This window comes from Erpetoichthys calabaricus, chromosome 2 (genome assembly GCF_900747795.2).
Source record: "Erpetoichthys calabaricus chromosome 2, fErpCal1.3, whole genome shotgun sequence".
Lineage (NCBI taxonomy): Eukaryota > Metazoa > Chordata > Cladistia > Polypteriformes > Polypteridae > Erpetoichthys > Erpetoichthys calabaricus.
This window is the reverse complement of record NC_041395.2, coordinates 350,098,980-350,115,068: the sequence shown is the minus strand read 5'-3', so window position 1 is coordinate 350,115,068 and position 16,089 is coordinate 350,098,980. Positions and strand designations below refer to the sequence as shown.

At 41.0% G+C, this 16,089-nt stretch overlaps 1 protein-coding gene across 1 annotated transcript in view; it reads left to right on the top strand.

The window, feature by feature from the left end:
- LOC114645658 (uncharacterized) overlaps positions 1-16,089 on the top strand; it is a 154,232-nt gene that overhangs the window by 85,013 nt on the left and 53,130 nt on the right. The window contains exons 35-40 of the mRNA XM_051922626.1: positions 23-163; positions 7,694-7,828; positions 11,138-11,263; positions 13,485-13,616; positions 15,382-15,495; positions 15,853-15,981. Coding sequence (XP_051778586.1) covers positions 23-163; positions 7,694-7,828; positions 11,138-11,263; positions 13,485-13,616; positions 15,382-15,495; positions 15,853-15,981 — 777 coding nt within the window. The remainder of the gene's footprint in view (positions 1-22; positions 164-7,693; positions 7,829-11,137; positions 11,264-13,484; positions 13,617-15,381; positions 15,496-15,852; positions 15,982-16,089) is intronic.

Here is a 16,089-nt window from a genome sequence, read left to right as displayed (position 1 = left end):
CCCTAATTTCTCTGTTCTACAGATACTTACTACTTGAAATCTGTTACTAGTGACTGTTTAAGTCAAGATCAATGCAATACGACCTTATCATTTAACTACCTGCAGTCAAGCACAATATGGACTTCACATTGCTGCGACTCTGATCAATGCATCGCTGAAACAGGTAAGGTCAAAAATGACAACCAAACGTCAGTGTAGACACAAATGTAATTCAGACAAGGAAACAACTACTGGTTTTACTACTTGGACTTTAGTGCGGAAACAATTAAAGCAGTAGCTCCATGTGTTCACTTCTTGTGTCTTTGATAATGCGAAATATGCCAAACATTCAGATTTTCATTTGGAATGACATTTTCTTTCTTAGCTGCTGTACCAGATTTCCATGCAAATGGCCTGGCATGCTGTGCAGGGCAAGGCTCGGGGTGCGATTCAATTGTGAAATGTATTGGAATTCAAGAGTTCTGCTTCACTTTAGGTGAGTAGCAATGAAGTGTACAAGCACTTTAAAATGTCTTAGGAACCGGGCTGTTAATAACAAATGATTTGGAAACACAGACATTCACCGCTTTGCCCTCTTGATAAACTCAAATAATAAACTGGAGGCCAATGACAGTCTGATAGGCACTCTTGTGAGATGAGATGCCTCACCCCGTACTTTGCCTATCTAATTAAACTGGCAACCACATGATCCATCCATGGCCTCTTCTCTCCAGTTGTCTCTTACTTTTAAAAAAGTGGGCCATTACTGCCACAAGATTAGAAATGCTAAGGACCAAATAAAATAGATAGATAGATAGATAGATAGATAGATAGATAGATAGATAGATAGATAGATAGATAGATAGATAGATAGATAGATAGATAGATAGATAGATAGATAGATAGATAGATAGATAGATAGATAGATAGATAGATAGATAGATAGATAGATAGATAGATAGATACTTTATTAATCCCAATGGGAAATTCACATTCTTCAGCAGCAGCATACTGATACAATAAATAATATTAAATTAAAGAATGATAATAATACAGGTGAAAAAAACAGACAATAACTATGTATAATGTTAAATATTAACGTTTACCCCCCCTGGTGGAATTAAAGAGTCGCATAGTTTGGGGGAGGAACGATCTCCTCAATCTGTCTGTGGAGCAGGACAGTGACAGCAGTCTGTCACTGAAGCTGCTCTTCTGTCTGGAGATGACATTATTTAGTGGATGCAGTGGATTCTCCATAATTGATAGGAGCCTGCTGAGCGCCCTTCGCTCTGCCACAGATGTTAAACTGTCTAGCTCCATGCCAACAATAGAGCCTGCCTTCCTCACCAGTTTGTCCAGGCGTGAGGCGTCTTTCCTCTTAATGCTGCCTCCCCAGCACACCACCGCGTACAAGAGGGTGCTCGCCACAACCATCTGATAGAACATCTGCAGCATCTTATTGCAGATGTTGAAGGAAGCCAGCCTTCTAAGGAAGTATAACCGGCTTTGTCCTTTCTTGCACAGCGCATCAGTATTGGCAGTCCAGTCTAATTTATCATCCAGCTGCACTCCCAGATATTTATAGGTCTGCACCATCTGCACACAGTCACCTTTGATGATCACTGGGTCTATGAGGGGTCTGGGCCTCCTAAAATCCACCACCAGCTCCTTGGTTTTGCTGGTGTTCAGGTGTAGGTGGTTTGAGTCGGACCATTTAACAAAGTCATTGATTAGGTCCCTATACTCCTCCTCCAGCCCATTCCTGATACAGCCCACGATAGCAGTGTCATCAGCGAACTTTTGCACATGGCAGGACTCCGAGTTGTATTGGAAGTCCGATGTATATAGGCTGAACAGGACCGGAGAAAGTACAGTCCCTTGTGGCGCTCCTGTGTTGCTGACCACAATGTCAGACGTGCAGTTCCCAAGACGCACATACTGAGGTCTGTCTTTAAGATAGTCCACGATCCATGCCACTAGGTATGAATCTAATCCCATCTCTGTCAGCTTGTCCCTAAGGAGCAGAGGTTGGATTGTGTTGAAGGCGCTAGAGAAGTCTAGAAACATAATTCTTACAGCACCACTGCCTCTGTCCAAGTGAGAGAGGGATCGGTGTAGCATATAGATGATGGCATCTTCCGCTCCCACCTTCTCCTGATATGCAAACTGCAGAGGGTCAAGGGCGTGTTGAACCTGTGGCCTAAGGTGGTGAAGCAGCAGCCTCTCCATGGTCTTCATCACATGTGATGTCAGAGCAACAGGCCGAAAGTCATTCAGCTCACTAGGACGTGATACCTTTGGGACTGGGGTGATACAAGATGTTTTCCAAAGCCTCGGGACTCTCCCCTGTTCCAGGCTCAGGTTGAAGATGCGCTGTAGAGGACCCCCCAGCTCCGATGCACAGACCTTCATCAGTCGTGGCGATACTCCATCTGGACCCGCTGCTTTGCTGGCACGAAGTCTCCTCAGCTCTCTGCTCACTTGCGCTGTTGTAATTATGGGTGGGGATGTCTTTCTTATGCTGGTATCAGCAGAAGGATGTGTGGAGGGTGCAGTACTCCGAGGTGAGAGTGAGAGTGGGTTAGGGTGGTCAAACCTGTTAAAAAAGTTGTTCATTTGGTTTGCTCTCTTCACGTCTCTCTCAATGGTGGTACCCCGCTTCGAGCTGCAGCCAGTGATGATCTTCATCCCATCCCACACTTCCTTCATGCTGTTATTCTGCAACTTCTGCTCCAGCTTTCTCCTGTACTGCTCCTTCGCCGCCCTGAGTTGGACTCGGAGTTCCTTCTGCACGCGCTTGAGCTCATGCTGATCACCGTCTTTAAAAGCCCTTTTCTTCTGATTCAAAAGGCCCTTGATGTCACTTGTAATCCATTGCTTGTTGTTAGCATAGCAGCGTACTGTTCTTACTGGAACTACAATGTCCATACAGAAGTTGATGTAGTCAGTAGTGCAGTTAACAACTTCCTCAATGTTCTCACTATGTGATCCCTGCAGGATATCCCAGTCTGTAGTTCCAAAACATTCTCTCAGAGTATTCTCAGCCTCCGGAGTCCACTTCCTGAATGATCGTGTGGTTACAGGTAGGACTCTAACTTTTGGTTTATAGTGAGGCTGAAGCAGAACCAGGTTATGATCTGCTTTCCCAAGCGCAGGCAGCGGGGTGGCGCTGTATGCATCTTTAACGTTTGTATAAAGTAAATCAATAGTCTTATTTCCCCGGTGTTACAGTGCACATACTGGGAGAATGCAGGTAATGTTTTGTCCAGCGTCACATGGTTAAAGTCTCCAGCGATTAGCACAAGCGCCTCAGGGTGCTGCGTTTGTAACTTAGCAACAGCGGAATGGATGATGTCACTCGCTGACTCCACGTCTGCCCGAGGAGGAATGTATACAATAACAACAATGACATGTCCAAACTCTCTGGGCAAATAGTAGGGACGTAAACTTATGGCCAACAGTTCGATATCCCTGCAGCAAGTGGAGATTTTGACGTTAACATGTCCAGAGTGACACCACCGTGTATTAACATAGAGAGCGAGTCCTCCTCCTTTGTGCTTCCCACAGGTACTTGCATCTCTGTCCGCTCTAACTGTGCTAAACCCGGGTAGCTCCACGTTGGCATCTGGGATGGTGTTATTTAGCCAGGTTTCGCAAAAACACAACAAACTGCATTCTCTGTAGGTCCTTACATTTTTCACCAGCGCAGCCAGTTCGTCGATCTTATTTGAGATTGAGTTTACATTCCCCAGAATCACAGAAGGCACCGAAGGCTTGAAACGCCACTTTCTCGCAAGCCGCTTCTTTTTTAGCTTAGTGCCAGCTCTGCTGCGACGATATCGCCTTCTTACCTCGTCGGGTAAATATGGAACCACACCGGCACTGGCATTTGTTCTCAGCGCCCGAAGTTGAGTACTTGAATAGGCGAGTCTCGGCGTGTTAAAATCCATGCCCACGTTGTAAAAGTAAGTGTGTCCAGGGAAGGAATCCACATAAAATAAAGTGGTAGGAGTGATCAATAAATAAAAATAGAAAAATAAAAGTAGAAAAGTACACATACATATACAGTCATACACGGAGCTGCTGAAAAGGCTGCCACTCACGGCGGCGCCGGATGCACATGTATAGAATATATAAATATATAAATATAAATATACAGACAGTGAAATAGTTGTAGCTGTAACTTCTTATTTATCTAAAGTTTTTACATGTCAAGATATTAAAAATCCCCAACAGTTATTGGGACTACAGAAGAAATATTTAAAGATCTGGAAAATCTATGGGGAGAGAGACAAGTGCTGAAGCCTAACAAATCACTGGGACCATATAACAGGCATCCTGGAGTGTTGGAGAATCTTAGAGAGAACAAAGAGGATCCCTTAATGCTCATTTTTCAAAAATCTCTATACACTGGGGAAAATCAAAAAGATTCTTATCCTGTTAGAAAAACCCTAAGCCTAACTCTGTCCAAGTAACTATAGGCCAGTAAGCGTAACATGAACCACAAATAAATTAATGAAAGAAATGTTATAGAGAAGACTGAGGGACACATGTGGGAAGAACAGGAGTGCTACAGTAGTAAACAGTCAGCATGCAGCAGGTGGAGGGATTATGTTTGATTAATATGATGGAATTGTATGTGTTGACACAAACAGGGAGGTGCACATGAGATTATAGATCTAGAATTTGAGAAAACATTTAAAAAGCAGGCCACTGATTGGGCTAAAAGAAGTGGAAGTGGAAGAAGTGGAAATTCAAGGTGCAGTGTGAGTACACAATTGGCTTAAACACTGGGAAGAAAGGAGTATTGGGCGGCACGGTGGCGCAGTGGTAGCGCTGCTGCCTCGCAGTTAGGAGACCCGGGTTCGCTTCCCGGGTTCACCCTGCATGGAGTTTGCATGTTCTCCCCGTGTCTGCATGGGTTTCCTCCCACAGTCCAAAGACATGCAGGTTAGGTGGATTGGTGATTCTAAATTGGCCCTAGTGTGTGCTTGGTGTGTGGGTGTGTTTGTGTGTGTCCTGCGGTGGGTTGGCACCCTGCCCTGGATTGGTTTCCTGCCTTGTGCCCTGTGTTGGCTGGGATTGGCTCCAGCAGACCCCCGTGACCCTGTGTTCAGATTCAGCGGGTTGGAAAATGGATGGATGGATGAAGAAAGGAGTATTGGGAGAGAAATTAGATGAAGTCAAAGTGTCCATCAGGGGTCAGTGCTTAATATAAATACAGTAAGTGATCTGAACATGAATCTATAAATAATAAGCTGTCTTCATTTGCAGAAGATGCCAAAGGCACATAATCTGGAATCAGTCAAATCATTATAGAGAGATCTGGGCAGAGTACAGGCTTGGATAGAATTGACGGAGATTTAATGTTAATAAATACAGTACAATTTATTTTTTTGTATATCCCAAAATCACACAAGAAGTGTCGCAATGGGCTTTAACAGGCCCTGCCTCTTGACAGCCCTCCAGCCTTGACTCTCTAAGAAGACAAGGAAAAATTCCCAAAAAAAACCTAGTAGGGAAAAATGGGAGAAACCTCAGGAAAAGCAGTTCAAAGAGAGACCCCTTTCCAGGTAGGTTGGGCGTGCAGTGGGTGTCCAAAGAAGGGGGTCAATACAATACAATGCAGTACACAGAACAGAACAAATCCTCAATACAGTATAAAAATAAAAATTTTTAGAAGTACGAAGCAGAATTTAAAAGTAGATGATATCACATAAGAAGATTTGGATATATTTAGAGTCCTGGAGACCTCCTCCATCAAGCTGACTCACCCATTTGGCCATTCCATGGCTGAAACAGCACTGGGCCAGCCAATCCGATGAAAGGACCCCTCCTTCCCACGATTCCTGTGATCCTCCATCAGGGATGACTTTACCTTAGGCAGGCAAAACAACTTGGCAGGTGGGCCGTGGCACCAAGTGCCACATTTGAGAAACAGAATAGGTGAGGGTTAGTATGCAGTTCTAACTATCATGTTACTTATGTTTTAGTGCTAATGACTAACAACAGAGATGCAGTCTGTACAGTTAATCAGCAGCTCTAGTCAGGGTGTGCTAAACTGAAGTAGTGAGTCTTCAGCCGGGATTTTAAAGCTGAGACTGAAGGGGCATCTCTTATAGTGGCAGGCAGACCACTCTACAGTTTAGGGACCCTGTAACTAAAAGCTTGAACTCCCACTGTTATTTTATTAATCCTTGGAATCATAAGCAGACCAGCATCTTGAGATCTTAATGTGCGCTCAGGTTTGTAAGTCATGATAAGTTCAGACAAGTAAGCCAGACCTCCGCCATTTAATGCTTTATATGTTAAAAGAAGGATTTTGAAATCTGCCCTAAACTTAACCGGGAGCCAGTGTAAGGATTTAAGAACTGGAGTTTTGTGTTTGTATTTTCTTGTTCTTGTAATAATTCTTGCAGCCGCATTTTGTATTAACTGGAGGCTGTATAAAGAACAGTTTGAACATCCAGTGAACACCGCATTCCAGTAGTCAATCCTACTAGAGATAAATGCATGAATTAATTTCTCAGAATCCTGTTTATTTAGAAAGCGCCTTAATTTCCTAACATTTTTAAGATGGAAGAAACATGATTTGGGCAACTTTGTAATATGCATTTTAAATGACATGCTAGAGTCAAAGATAACTCCTAGATTGCGGGCTGACTCAGTAAAATTAATGGGGATTCCAACTGAGTTAAATGATGACAGAATATTGTTGTGATCAGCGTCATTCCCTCCAACAATTAACATCTCTGTTTTATCTGTGTTTAATGACAAGTAGTTCTCATTCATCCACTCCTTTAATTCACTAACACAACAAATTAAAGTCAACAATCGGAGAAACTTCATTTGATTTAAATGATTGGTATAACTGGGTGTCATCTGCATACGAGTGAATATTAACATGATGTTTCCTAATGAGAGATCCCAGTGGAAGCATGTAAAGTGAAAACAGTAAAGGTCCGAGTACTGAGCCCTGCGGGACACCATATTGAACTTCTGTGTATAATGATGGAGTACTGTCAGCACATTTCTGTACGTACTGGAATCGATTTGATAAATAAGAACTAAACCAAGTGAGCACGGTAAATGTAAAGTATTTTTCATATATGGTAAAAATGTTATACAGTATGTGAATACACAGTGGGGTGTCTGAAATGGGAATGCACACAATATGAAGCAGACCTGGGAATCAAAGTGAACTTGTCGCTGTTTACATTCCTCTACAAGGCTAATAGGATGTTAGGTTATATAATGTCCCTTAGTTTTGGAGTACAAATCATTTGAGGTCCTGCTTAATTTATATACCACACTAGTGAGGCTTCATCTGGTGTATCATCTTCAGCAGAACTGGAGAAATTCCTGAGAAGAGCGCCAGCTCTAATGTCCATAAAGAATTGGCTGTGGTGAAAATGTGGGTGCCACCGTAACTAGGAATGAAGTGTTGGGCAGCTCAGAAGGTAATTCAAGAGATGGGGAGAGAAGTCAAGCTGAATTTCTGCCTCTTTGGTACAGTCAGGCTTCTAATTTTTCAGAAATCTCACCTCAACTCATTGGTAACTGCAATCCCTTGTAAAATGTTGTCACTAAAGTAATTATCACAAAAACCTAAATACACAAAATGTTAGTGGAGATAGAGATGAAATTACATTTCTTAAATGTTAATCAAAAAAATCAGAACTTTACCTAGCAGGCATGTTATTTTTGTTTGCAGATGATGGCATCACCATCCGACAGGGATGTGCATCACAGGGCGTGTGTGACAATTCAACAACTGCCCGACATCTGTTGGGGTTGAATAATGGCTACAAAATGAACTGCTGCCAAGGGCTTCTGTGCAATAAACCCAGTAAGTGACGCATATGAGGAAGGTGAGCCTTGAGTATCAAGCACTGGGTATGTCAGGGTTGCTTTAACTTGACTTCTACTGACTGGGTGAGTGTGTGCTTCGATGTGTTTGTTTGCTTTATTATGGTAGATGTTGCTTCTAGCCACTCACACATTTCTTTTCTGACGAGACTCACTGGTAGAAGGTATCAATGCTAGTTATGGTGGACTCTTGGCAGGACACACTCACACACGCAACAGCTTTACAGCTGACTTGGCCTGACAAGAAATGAGCTAAAAGATGGGGAATGCATGGAAGACGAGGAAGAGATTAGAGAGTAGAGTACAGAGGGAAACCCTTGATTCATATTTTTCCAAAATCTCTATACATTTTATATGGGACTGGTAGCCATTCCAAGTGCTGTGTGGCCAATGTGGGATTGTAGTATTTAAAATGAGAGAAATTAAGGAACACCAAGTGAATTCAGTTATAGTGTCATGGAATCATAATGACTCCACTAAACAGGAGCAGTCTAAAGTGAGAGTGGAATCAGGAGGCAGGAGTTGGTCATATAGACTAGCCAAGGCCAACACCAGAAAAACAAGAACTGAAGAGACAAGGGCAGAATGAGATGCCAAAATTATAATTAAGGGGTGTAGGAAGAGAGTTAAAAGCCAGTAAAGTGTTAATAACCAAAACCAGGATGAAAGCCAAAAAACGTAAAAGTCGAAATACAGAAAAAGCTTCTAACCAGATATAAAGTACTATTCTAAATGAAAATCACACAAGGATTTTAGGATGAATCCACAAACTTGAAGGACCAGGAAGTGTATGAAGCTGAGATTTATATCTTCGGCCCGTGATGTCACACACTTCCATTTGACCTCACCTAGCTACAGCATAGCAGCTATAAGCAGAAATGTCTCAAAATGAGGCACCTATATGAAAAAAAAATGATGGAACCATGGATGAATTTTATAATTAACATTGTTAAAAAACATGGAAGCAAAAAATAAACTTAAGCATCAGAAACCTTGGCCTCTGAAACCTCAAAATAATGTTTCAGGCATTTTTAGAGACCAAAAACATTTTAAAAAATAGGTAGATTATGACCTGAACTTCTTTAATTGGATGTTGACACATTCTCTGTAGATGCTCTCTATGGCAGCTCTGAAGCTTCCATCATGGCCAGTCTTCTTGTGTCTCTGTGACCATGCGGGAAGGCCAGTTATTATTGACACTCTTCCTATCATTTCATTCTTCTTTCATTTTGACCAGTGGGACATCTTAACTCTCATCTAAACAAATGAGCTTGATGGACTAAATGGTCTCCTCATTTATTGATTTCTTTCTGTTTATTCAGTTCAAAGGAGAAAAATATCAGACAGCACACTTCATAGAATTCAACCAACCCTCTTCTCTAAGTTCTTTAGTTATTTCTTTCCTTAGATTATTTTTGTGTTTGTTATTTTACTGTTATATGTTGCTCTTTTTGATGCTATTTTGCTAAGGTCATTTTGTTTTTTATGGCTTTGATTGTTTTGGATCACATGGATCCAAATCCCATGACTTAGCATGTCATGTCTGAGGCATTTTGTTATATTTTGGCCTCAAAAACTCAGAATAGGCCTGACTATCACAAAAAAGCTCTAAGGCCTTCATTCTCTAATGTCCTGAAGTCCAACAAAAGTATTTAAGCATAGAGATGAAGGAACAAAGCTCCTGGAATGCATAAACATTATTCCTAAACATTAAATGTATTGAAATTCAATAATGAAGGGATCCAATAAAGCAGTGGAATCCAAAAATCAAAAACATTTCAAAAACATGTTTGATGATATGAAATGTAATAATAATCACAACTTGAGAAGTGAAAAGATTAAATCATTACTCAAAATAGCAAACTCATAATTAAATTTACTTTAGTAATAACCAAAACAAGTCCACAAATCCTAGAGAAAACCAAGATTAAACAGCAAAACTTAAATGGTTGATAAATACAAGCAGAAGTTATTACCAAAAAGTTAAAAATCAACCCAATAAAAGCAAACTGCTAAATTAAGGCAAAGGAACAGGAAACTTAGTATTAGAACATGAGAAAAGCAAGTCTTGTAGAAATATTGTAGTGTTCTTTGCAGTTTTCAAGGCTTTCTTGAGTTTTTGTGGTCTAAATCAGAGCCTCTCTCAGTTATACTGACTCACATTGAAGAGGAAATGAAAATGACCAGAAGCATCAAAAGTCAGCAAAAGGGCCAAAGGTCAAAACTGGGAGACATGGAAATCTTTTGTGAAAGCTAGAACACTATCGAATAACTCTGAGTCAAAAACAATAGCTGGGATTCATAAAACCAAGGACTAAATAAAGATTATTAGATACAGCGAAGCTTGGAAACCCCAGAAATGCCCAGGATGATGTTTGTATTGACTCATCTGGGGGACAATCTCCATGGAAACAGCAGAAACAGAAACCCAAGAAAGCAGCACCCAAACAAAATGATGTTGCAACAGAACACAATTAAACAATAACATTTAGATGCACAACAAAATGAAACTCAAAATTTGATTTTCATGAGTCTCAAAACCTTATAATCGATATATAGGAACTCACACATAAAATATATAATGGTTGAAGATCATAACATCAATTTGGAAAGTAGAGGAGAACCTCTGCAATTTGATTTCATGACACTTAAAAGATGAAAGAAAGAAATTAGGGGTGGTGTTTAACACTTGTAATGCGTGTTTGACTTTGCAAATTAAAGAATCAACTAAGGAGTCTGGCCTCTTCTTGCATGTGTGGACATGCCAGTGTCTGTTCTGCTGTTGTTCAGCAGTCTGTTCCTTACTAGGCACGTAGGCCAACCTTCCACACGAACATCAAATGATCCTACTAACTTTAAATGATATGGGGTTGATTGCATTCTGAAATTCATTAACCAGTTCCATTACAGGCTCAAGTTGTTCTGCCATAGCCCAAACGTTAAAGTAACAATAATTTGATGTCATTGAATATAATGTGCAGTAATAATTTTCTAGGTGCCAGCCATGGTGCCTGCAGTTTGAAGGTGGCAGACTCTTCCTCAGCTCCAGTACACATTACCCTGATGCACAGATATCTGCTAAGTGGAGTGGTGTGAGTGTTTGTTGAGTAAACGCAGTGAAGGCCAAGTTGCCCAGTTTTCCTGCCCAGGCCCCACAGATACCTGGATTTGCTCTTTAATCTTGAATGGGCGGATAAATGAACACATGAAGGAAATTCAAAAGAACTGTAAATGGAGTCCACGTGCACAGCACTCTACTAAATATCATGTCTTTTTTTTGCTTTTTTAGGCAACATCGTGGGTTGTATTAACTGCAGATCGCAGACTCCCTGGGATATCTGCGAAAGCGACTATCTGAACATCGTCCCTTGTAATTCTCAGACCTCGGCCTGTGGTGTTGTGCAGTTTAATTCTAGTGAGTGAACATGGCTGTACTTTTGGTGACATGTTCATGTCATAATATTGGGACTGAAATTATTTACCAGAGGGTCCCTTTGTAACTCGCTACTGTGACTGAGGGCTTGGAGATGTTGGGCTCACTGACTCAGATTTTCAGGAATGGCATTATTTACAGTATATCTATGTTAAGTCTAGGATTTTGTAATTTCATCTATTATAAAAACATAGACTTTGATAAATGCCCTATAAAACTTCAGTTTGAGGTACAAAGCTCAGTGAAACTTCAAGTTTTTTAGGCAAGAAGCCTTGTGACATCTCTAGGCAGGACACACTTTCAGTGAGTTTAAAGGAATACCTTTTGTATCTGTGACTCACCTTGACATTTTTGTAGTGATAACTGAGAAATAATTTTAATCTCATATTTTCAAGGAGAATTGAGATCACAAAATTCCTGATACACTGGCTTCAGTGACAACCCAGTTTTAACAAAATTATACTGTATCATCATCATAATATATATTTCTCTTCTGGTTTGTCCTGCTTCCTCTTCAAAAGCAGTCCCGCCCACATGCAGCCGACACGACATTTCTCGATTCCTATTCCTGCTCTTCCATACCCTTCTCCATGCTGCCTGAGGCCTCCCATACACACCCACGCCACTTTTCTCAATTCCTATTCCTCCTTCAGACTACTGCGTTCCCTGCTCCTCTCTCATGACCCCATTGGTGTCACGTCACTGCCCTACATCTAGCCTGACCGCATGACCTTTCACTTCAGCCATGTGTGCGCCTGGGAGTCTTTTCCGTAGCCTGCTACAAGAAGGTACTCTGTCGACCATTGGCATTGGTTTCACTCCTTGCTATTCGTTTTGCCCCTTCCTATTTTCGTTATACTGCGACAGTTGTTTCCTAAGCCTTTGTTATAAAATGAACGACAGTATTCCTAATTTCCTCCAAATACTTCCTGTTATCTTCCGCGGTTCTCAAGCCCTCACCATTGCCTCTTCCATCAACAAACACAGGCTATGGAACTCCTAAAACTCACAAAAAATATGAGAGCTCTCGAAAGTGAAACTCAATTTGTTCAATGGCTTCTATAAGTTCGGGAAGGTAAAACTAGAGACACGGCAGAACTACCTCCTCAATGTTTACCACCACAACAAGACTTGCTGCAAGAGCAATACTGAACGTCACAAACGACGATTCTCTACATATTAACAACAAAGTTCTTGATCTTATACAGGGTGAAAAAGTGACCTTCAAGAGTGTAGATACAGTAGTCAGTGACGATCCTAATGATCAACTAACGTACCCACAGGAGTTTTTACACACCTTCACACCAACTGGCATGCCTCCCCATATCCTTCATCTGAAGGTGGGGGCTGTAGTTATGCTCCTCCGAAATATTATGACATCAAAAGGTCTTTGCAACGGAGCAAGACTCATCATTACCCGAATACATACAAATATTATTGAGTTTGGATCGCTATCCAAAAATTATGAAACAATCTTCATTCCCAGAATCTCTCTCCTTCCTTCTGACACCAATCTCCCTTTTAAATTTAAACGCACACCATTCCCACTCAGACTCACCTTCTCCATGACAAGTCCCAAGGACAAACATTTGCAAAGATTTGCGTCAATCTACAGCAACCAGTCTTCAGCCACGGTCAGTTGTACGTGGCTTTTTCTAGGGTTAGATCTTTCAACTCATTATCTGTCGTCCCCACCAAAACACCTATTCACAACTGCGTCTTTCAAGAAGTATTTATTTCTTCCTGATTTCTGAATTCCTTTCTCACCGTTTTCCGTTCCTATTCTTACACCACCGTGTGCTACGGCAGGCGTCAGCTACTATCATATAATCCCCATGTATGCTTACAAAATCCGAAATGTATGTATTTTTGCTAAAATATTTCTTATATAAACCATTTTCCAAAAATGCAGCAATGTGGTTCGATTCCTTATGTGTAGCTTTTGCTTTGGGTAGTTCAGTTTTTCATCCCACATTCCCCAGGGTTAGGTTAATTGGCACTGTGATGGACTGGCTACCTGTCCAGGGTTACTTATGACTTTGTGATTTGTGCTACTGGGTTCAGCTCAATGCCCCAACTTTGAATTGGATTACAAAGGTTTGTAAACGACATGAGAGGTGAGGCTCTTAGCTGAAGGTTTGTCTAAATGCACACAATCTTTATGTGTTCCTCTGGTCAGCTAAATGTTCTTTTTCTCTTACAGCCTCACCAAATTTCTTTAGGAATTGCCTGCCTGTGGACACATGCAATGCAACAGCATCATTTAGCTTTTCTGACATCAACATCACGTGGAGCCCCAGCTGTTGCAGCACTGACCTCTGCAATGCTGGCAATGGTAATAATTTCTTTATATTTTTAGTCTGTAAAGACTAGCCAAGCTTAGAGGAGAGTTGGGGCAAAAGCTCACTGACAGGAGGAAGAAAGGACAGATTTATGAAAGAGAGAAAGCTATCCCTGCATAAAAGAACCGTGTGTCAGCATGTCACAAATGGAGGTGCTGCTCACATTCAGTTTGCATTATCAGGCAGCTTCACATCATATCACACACTCAAACAAATGTCTTTAATTTTGCTGCCATATCATTTCATTTTACATATATTGAATTTCAGATACATACCTAAATTTGGAATTAGTAGGAAATTTAAAGCAAAACTCAGCAATGGGTTAATAAAGAGTTGAAACAAATAAGCTGCAAAGGAAAAAAACAGATGAATAAGGCATTTAAGATGAATAACTCCAACATGAATCGTAGGGTGTTTGAGAATATGAGGGCAACGATTAAGAATGATATTAGGGAGACAGTTGGAGAGGAATATAGCAGACAAGGCAAAAGACAACCTTAAGAGATTATTTAGTAGTAAAAGAGGAGGTGAAGTGCATCAGGAATAGTAAAGAGGAATTAAAAACACCAGCAGTGAAATAGCAGACGCTCTAAACCCACGTTTATCTGAGGTCTTCACAAGTGAGGAAGTGGATAACCTCCCAGAGGTGCTAAGTGATTTGGAAATTGTAGAGGGAGAAGACCTGCTCAGATTAAATAAGCTGAAATGAAACAAATCACCAGGATCAGATAATATTTACCCTCGAGTTCTAAAGGAGGCTGCTGAGTACAGATATAAAACCTTGATGCATATTTTTAGGAAGTCACTGCGCTCTGGAGAGATTCTGAAGGACTGAAAAATGGCAAATATCATACTATTATATGAAAAGGGTGACCTGGCAGATTCAAGCATCTACAGGCCAGTAAGATTAACGTGCTTCAAAGGAAAATTTAAGGAAGGGATTATTAAGGATAAAACTGATCAACAGATGACAAGTACAGGAGTTTTACTGAACAGTTAGTATGGGTTCAGAAGAGGGAGGTCGTGTTTTACTAAAACGCTGGTATTCTATGAGGAAGCAACAAAAGGAATCGGAATATGATATTATTTATCTTGACCTTCAGAAAGCATTTGATAAGGTGCCACATGAGAGGATGGGCATTACTATTCTATATGTTGGTGTAAGGGATCCATATCTGTATTTTGTTTGATGTCATACATGTGTCATTGGCCTGTCCAGTGAAAGGCTTTGATGAAGGGACTTCTTGATGGCCAATCCCTGTCTTCTTGGGACCAGTTCTGGAGGGACAAGGAGTGCAGAACCATGAAAAAGGAGACAGAGATATGACAAGAGTCAGTATACACAGTTCTTATTGCATGTAATCAAGTGAATCAGGGAATTGGCAATGCATTTTATGGTGAGCCGAGGTGTTCATGGTGGGCTGAGGTGTTTGTGTGCCCCAGTTATTTCCCACATTAAGCATTTATTTATACAGCCTTTGCCAAGTAGCACCTCTGTTGGAACATCAACAGTAAAACAAAAATGCATTGTGTACATTGTGAACCTTTCTATTGATTTGCCACATGCAGACTGGCACCACAGCATCTGGCTTATTTTGTTTCACTGTGTGCTAAAGGTCCCCAGTAAAATCCAACAGCAGTTAGTAAGGGTCCTCCAAACTGTTTAGACCCCATTACATTCCTGAAGAATCTGTGAGGCCTCATGATGACATCCCTGCTGGTCTGTACCCTTTTACCAATTCTCACTGTTTGCTTTAGTTTCAGTCGTTCCCTTTGATGCACCAAATGGGCTGATGTGCTGCACTGGGCAAGACATGGAGTGCCGGCAAATCACAAGCTGTGCAGGGAGTGAGAACTACTGTCACACAACAGGTGCGTGATGCCTCCTCTCCTCCTCTGGATGGTGAACTCATCCTTTTGTAAAGGAAGGAGAGGTGAAGAGGAAAAACTCACTTTAGAGTCAGTGTTTGTCGTAGGAGGCCTTCACAACCTTCTAGTGAGTTTTTGTTCCTTTTTTTTAAAACCCCTTAAAGATGACAAAGGAGTTTTTGTTTCCATTTACTGTATTTTAATTCTTTATTATTTTCTTTTTTTAATTCTTTGAATGGAATATATCTACTCTTTGAAAATCTCCAATTGCTCTCTTTAGTGTAAGGTCTTAAAATAGAAATTATCACCTTTTCCGGCCCTGGTCACTGATTTTTGACATTTTGTCGTTTTATTTTACAGTTTTCAATAGCTTCAGGACAATGGGGTGCACATCAAGAAGTGTCTGTGATAATCCATCTCTTCTCAACTTTTATACATCTTCAACTGCACAGATTGACTGCTGTCAAGGCTTCCTATGCAATAAACAGAGTAAGCAACACTTGAAAAACACAACTGAATTCTTGAGTCCCAGTTTGCATTTGATAACATGAGAATGGTATGGATGAGAACTTTTTGAAATTCTCAAGTTGCCACTTT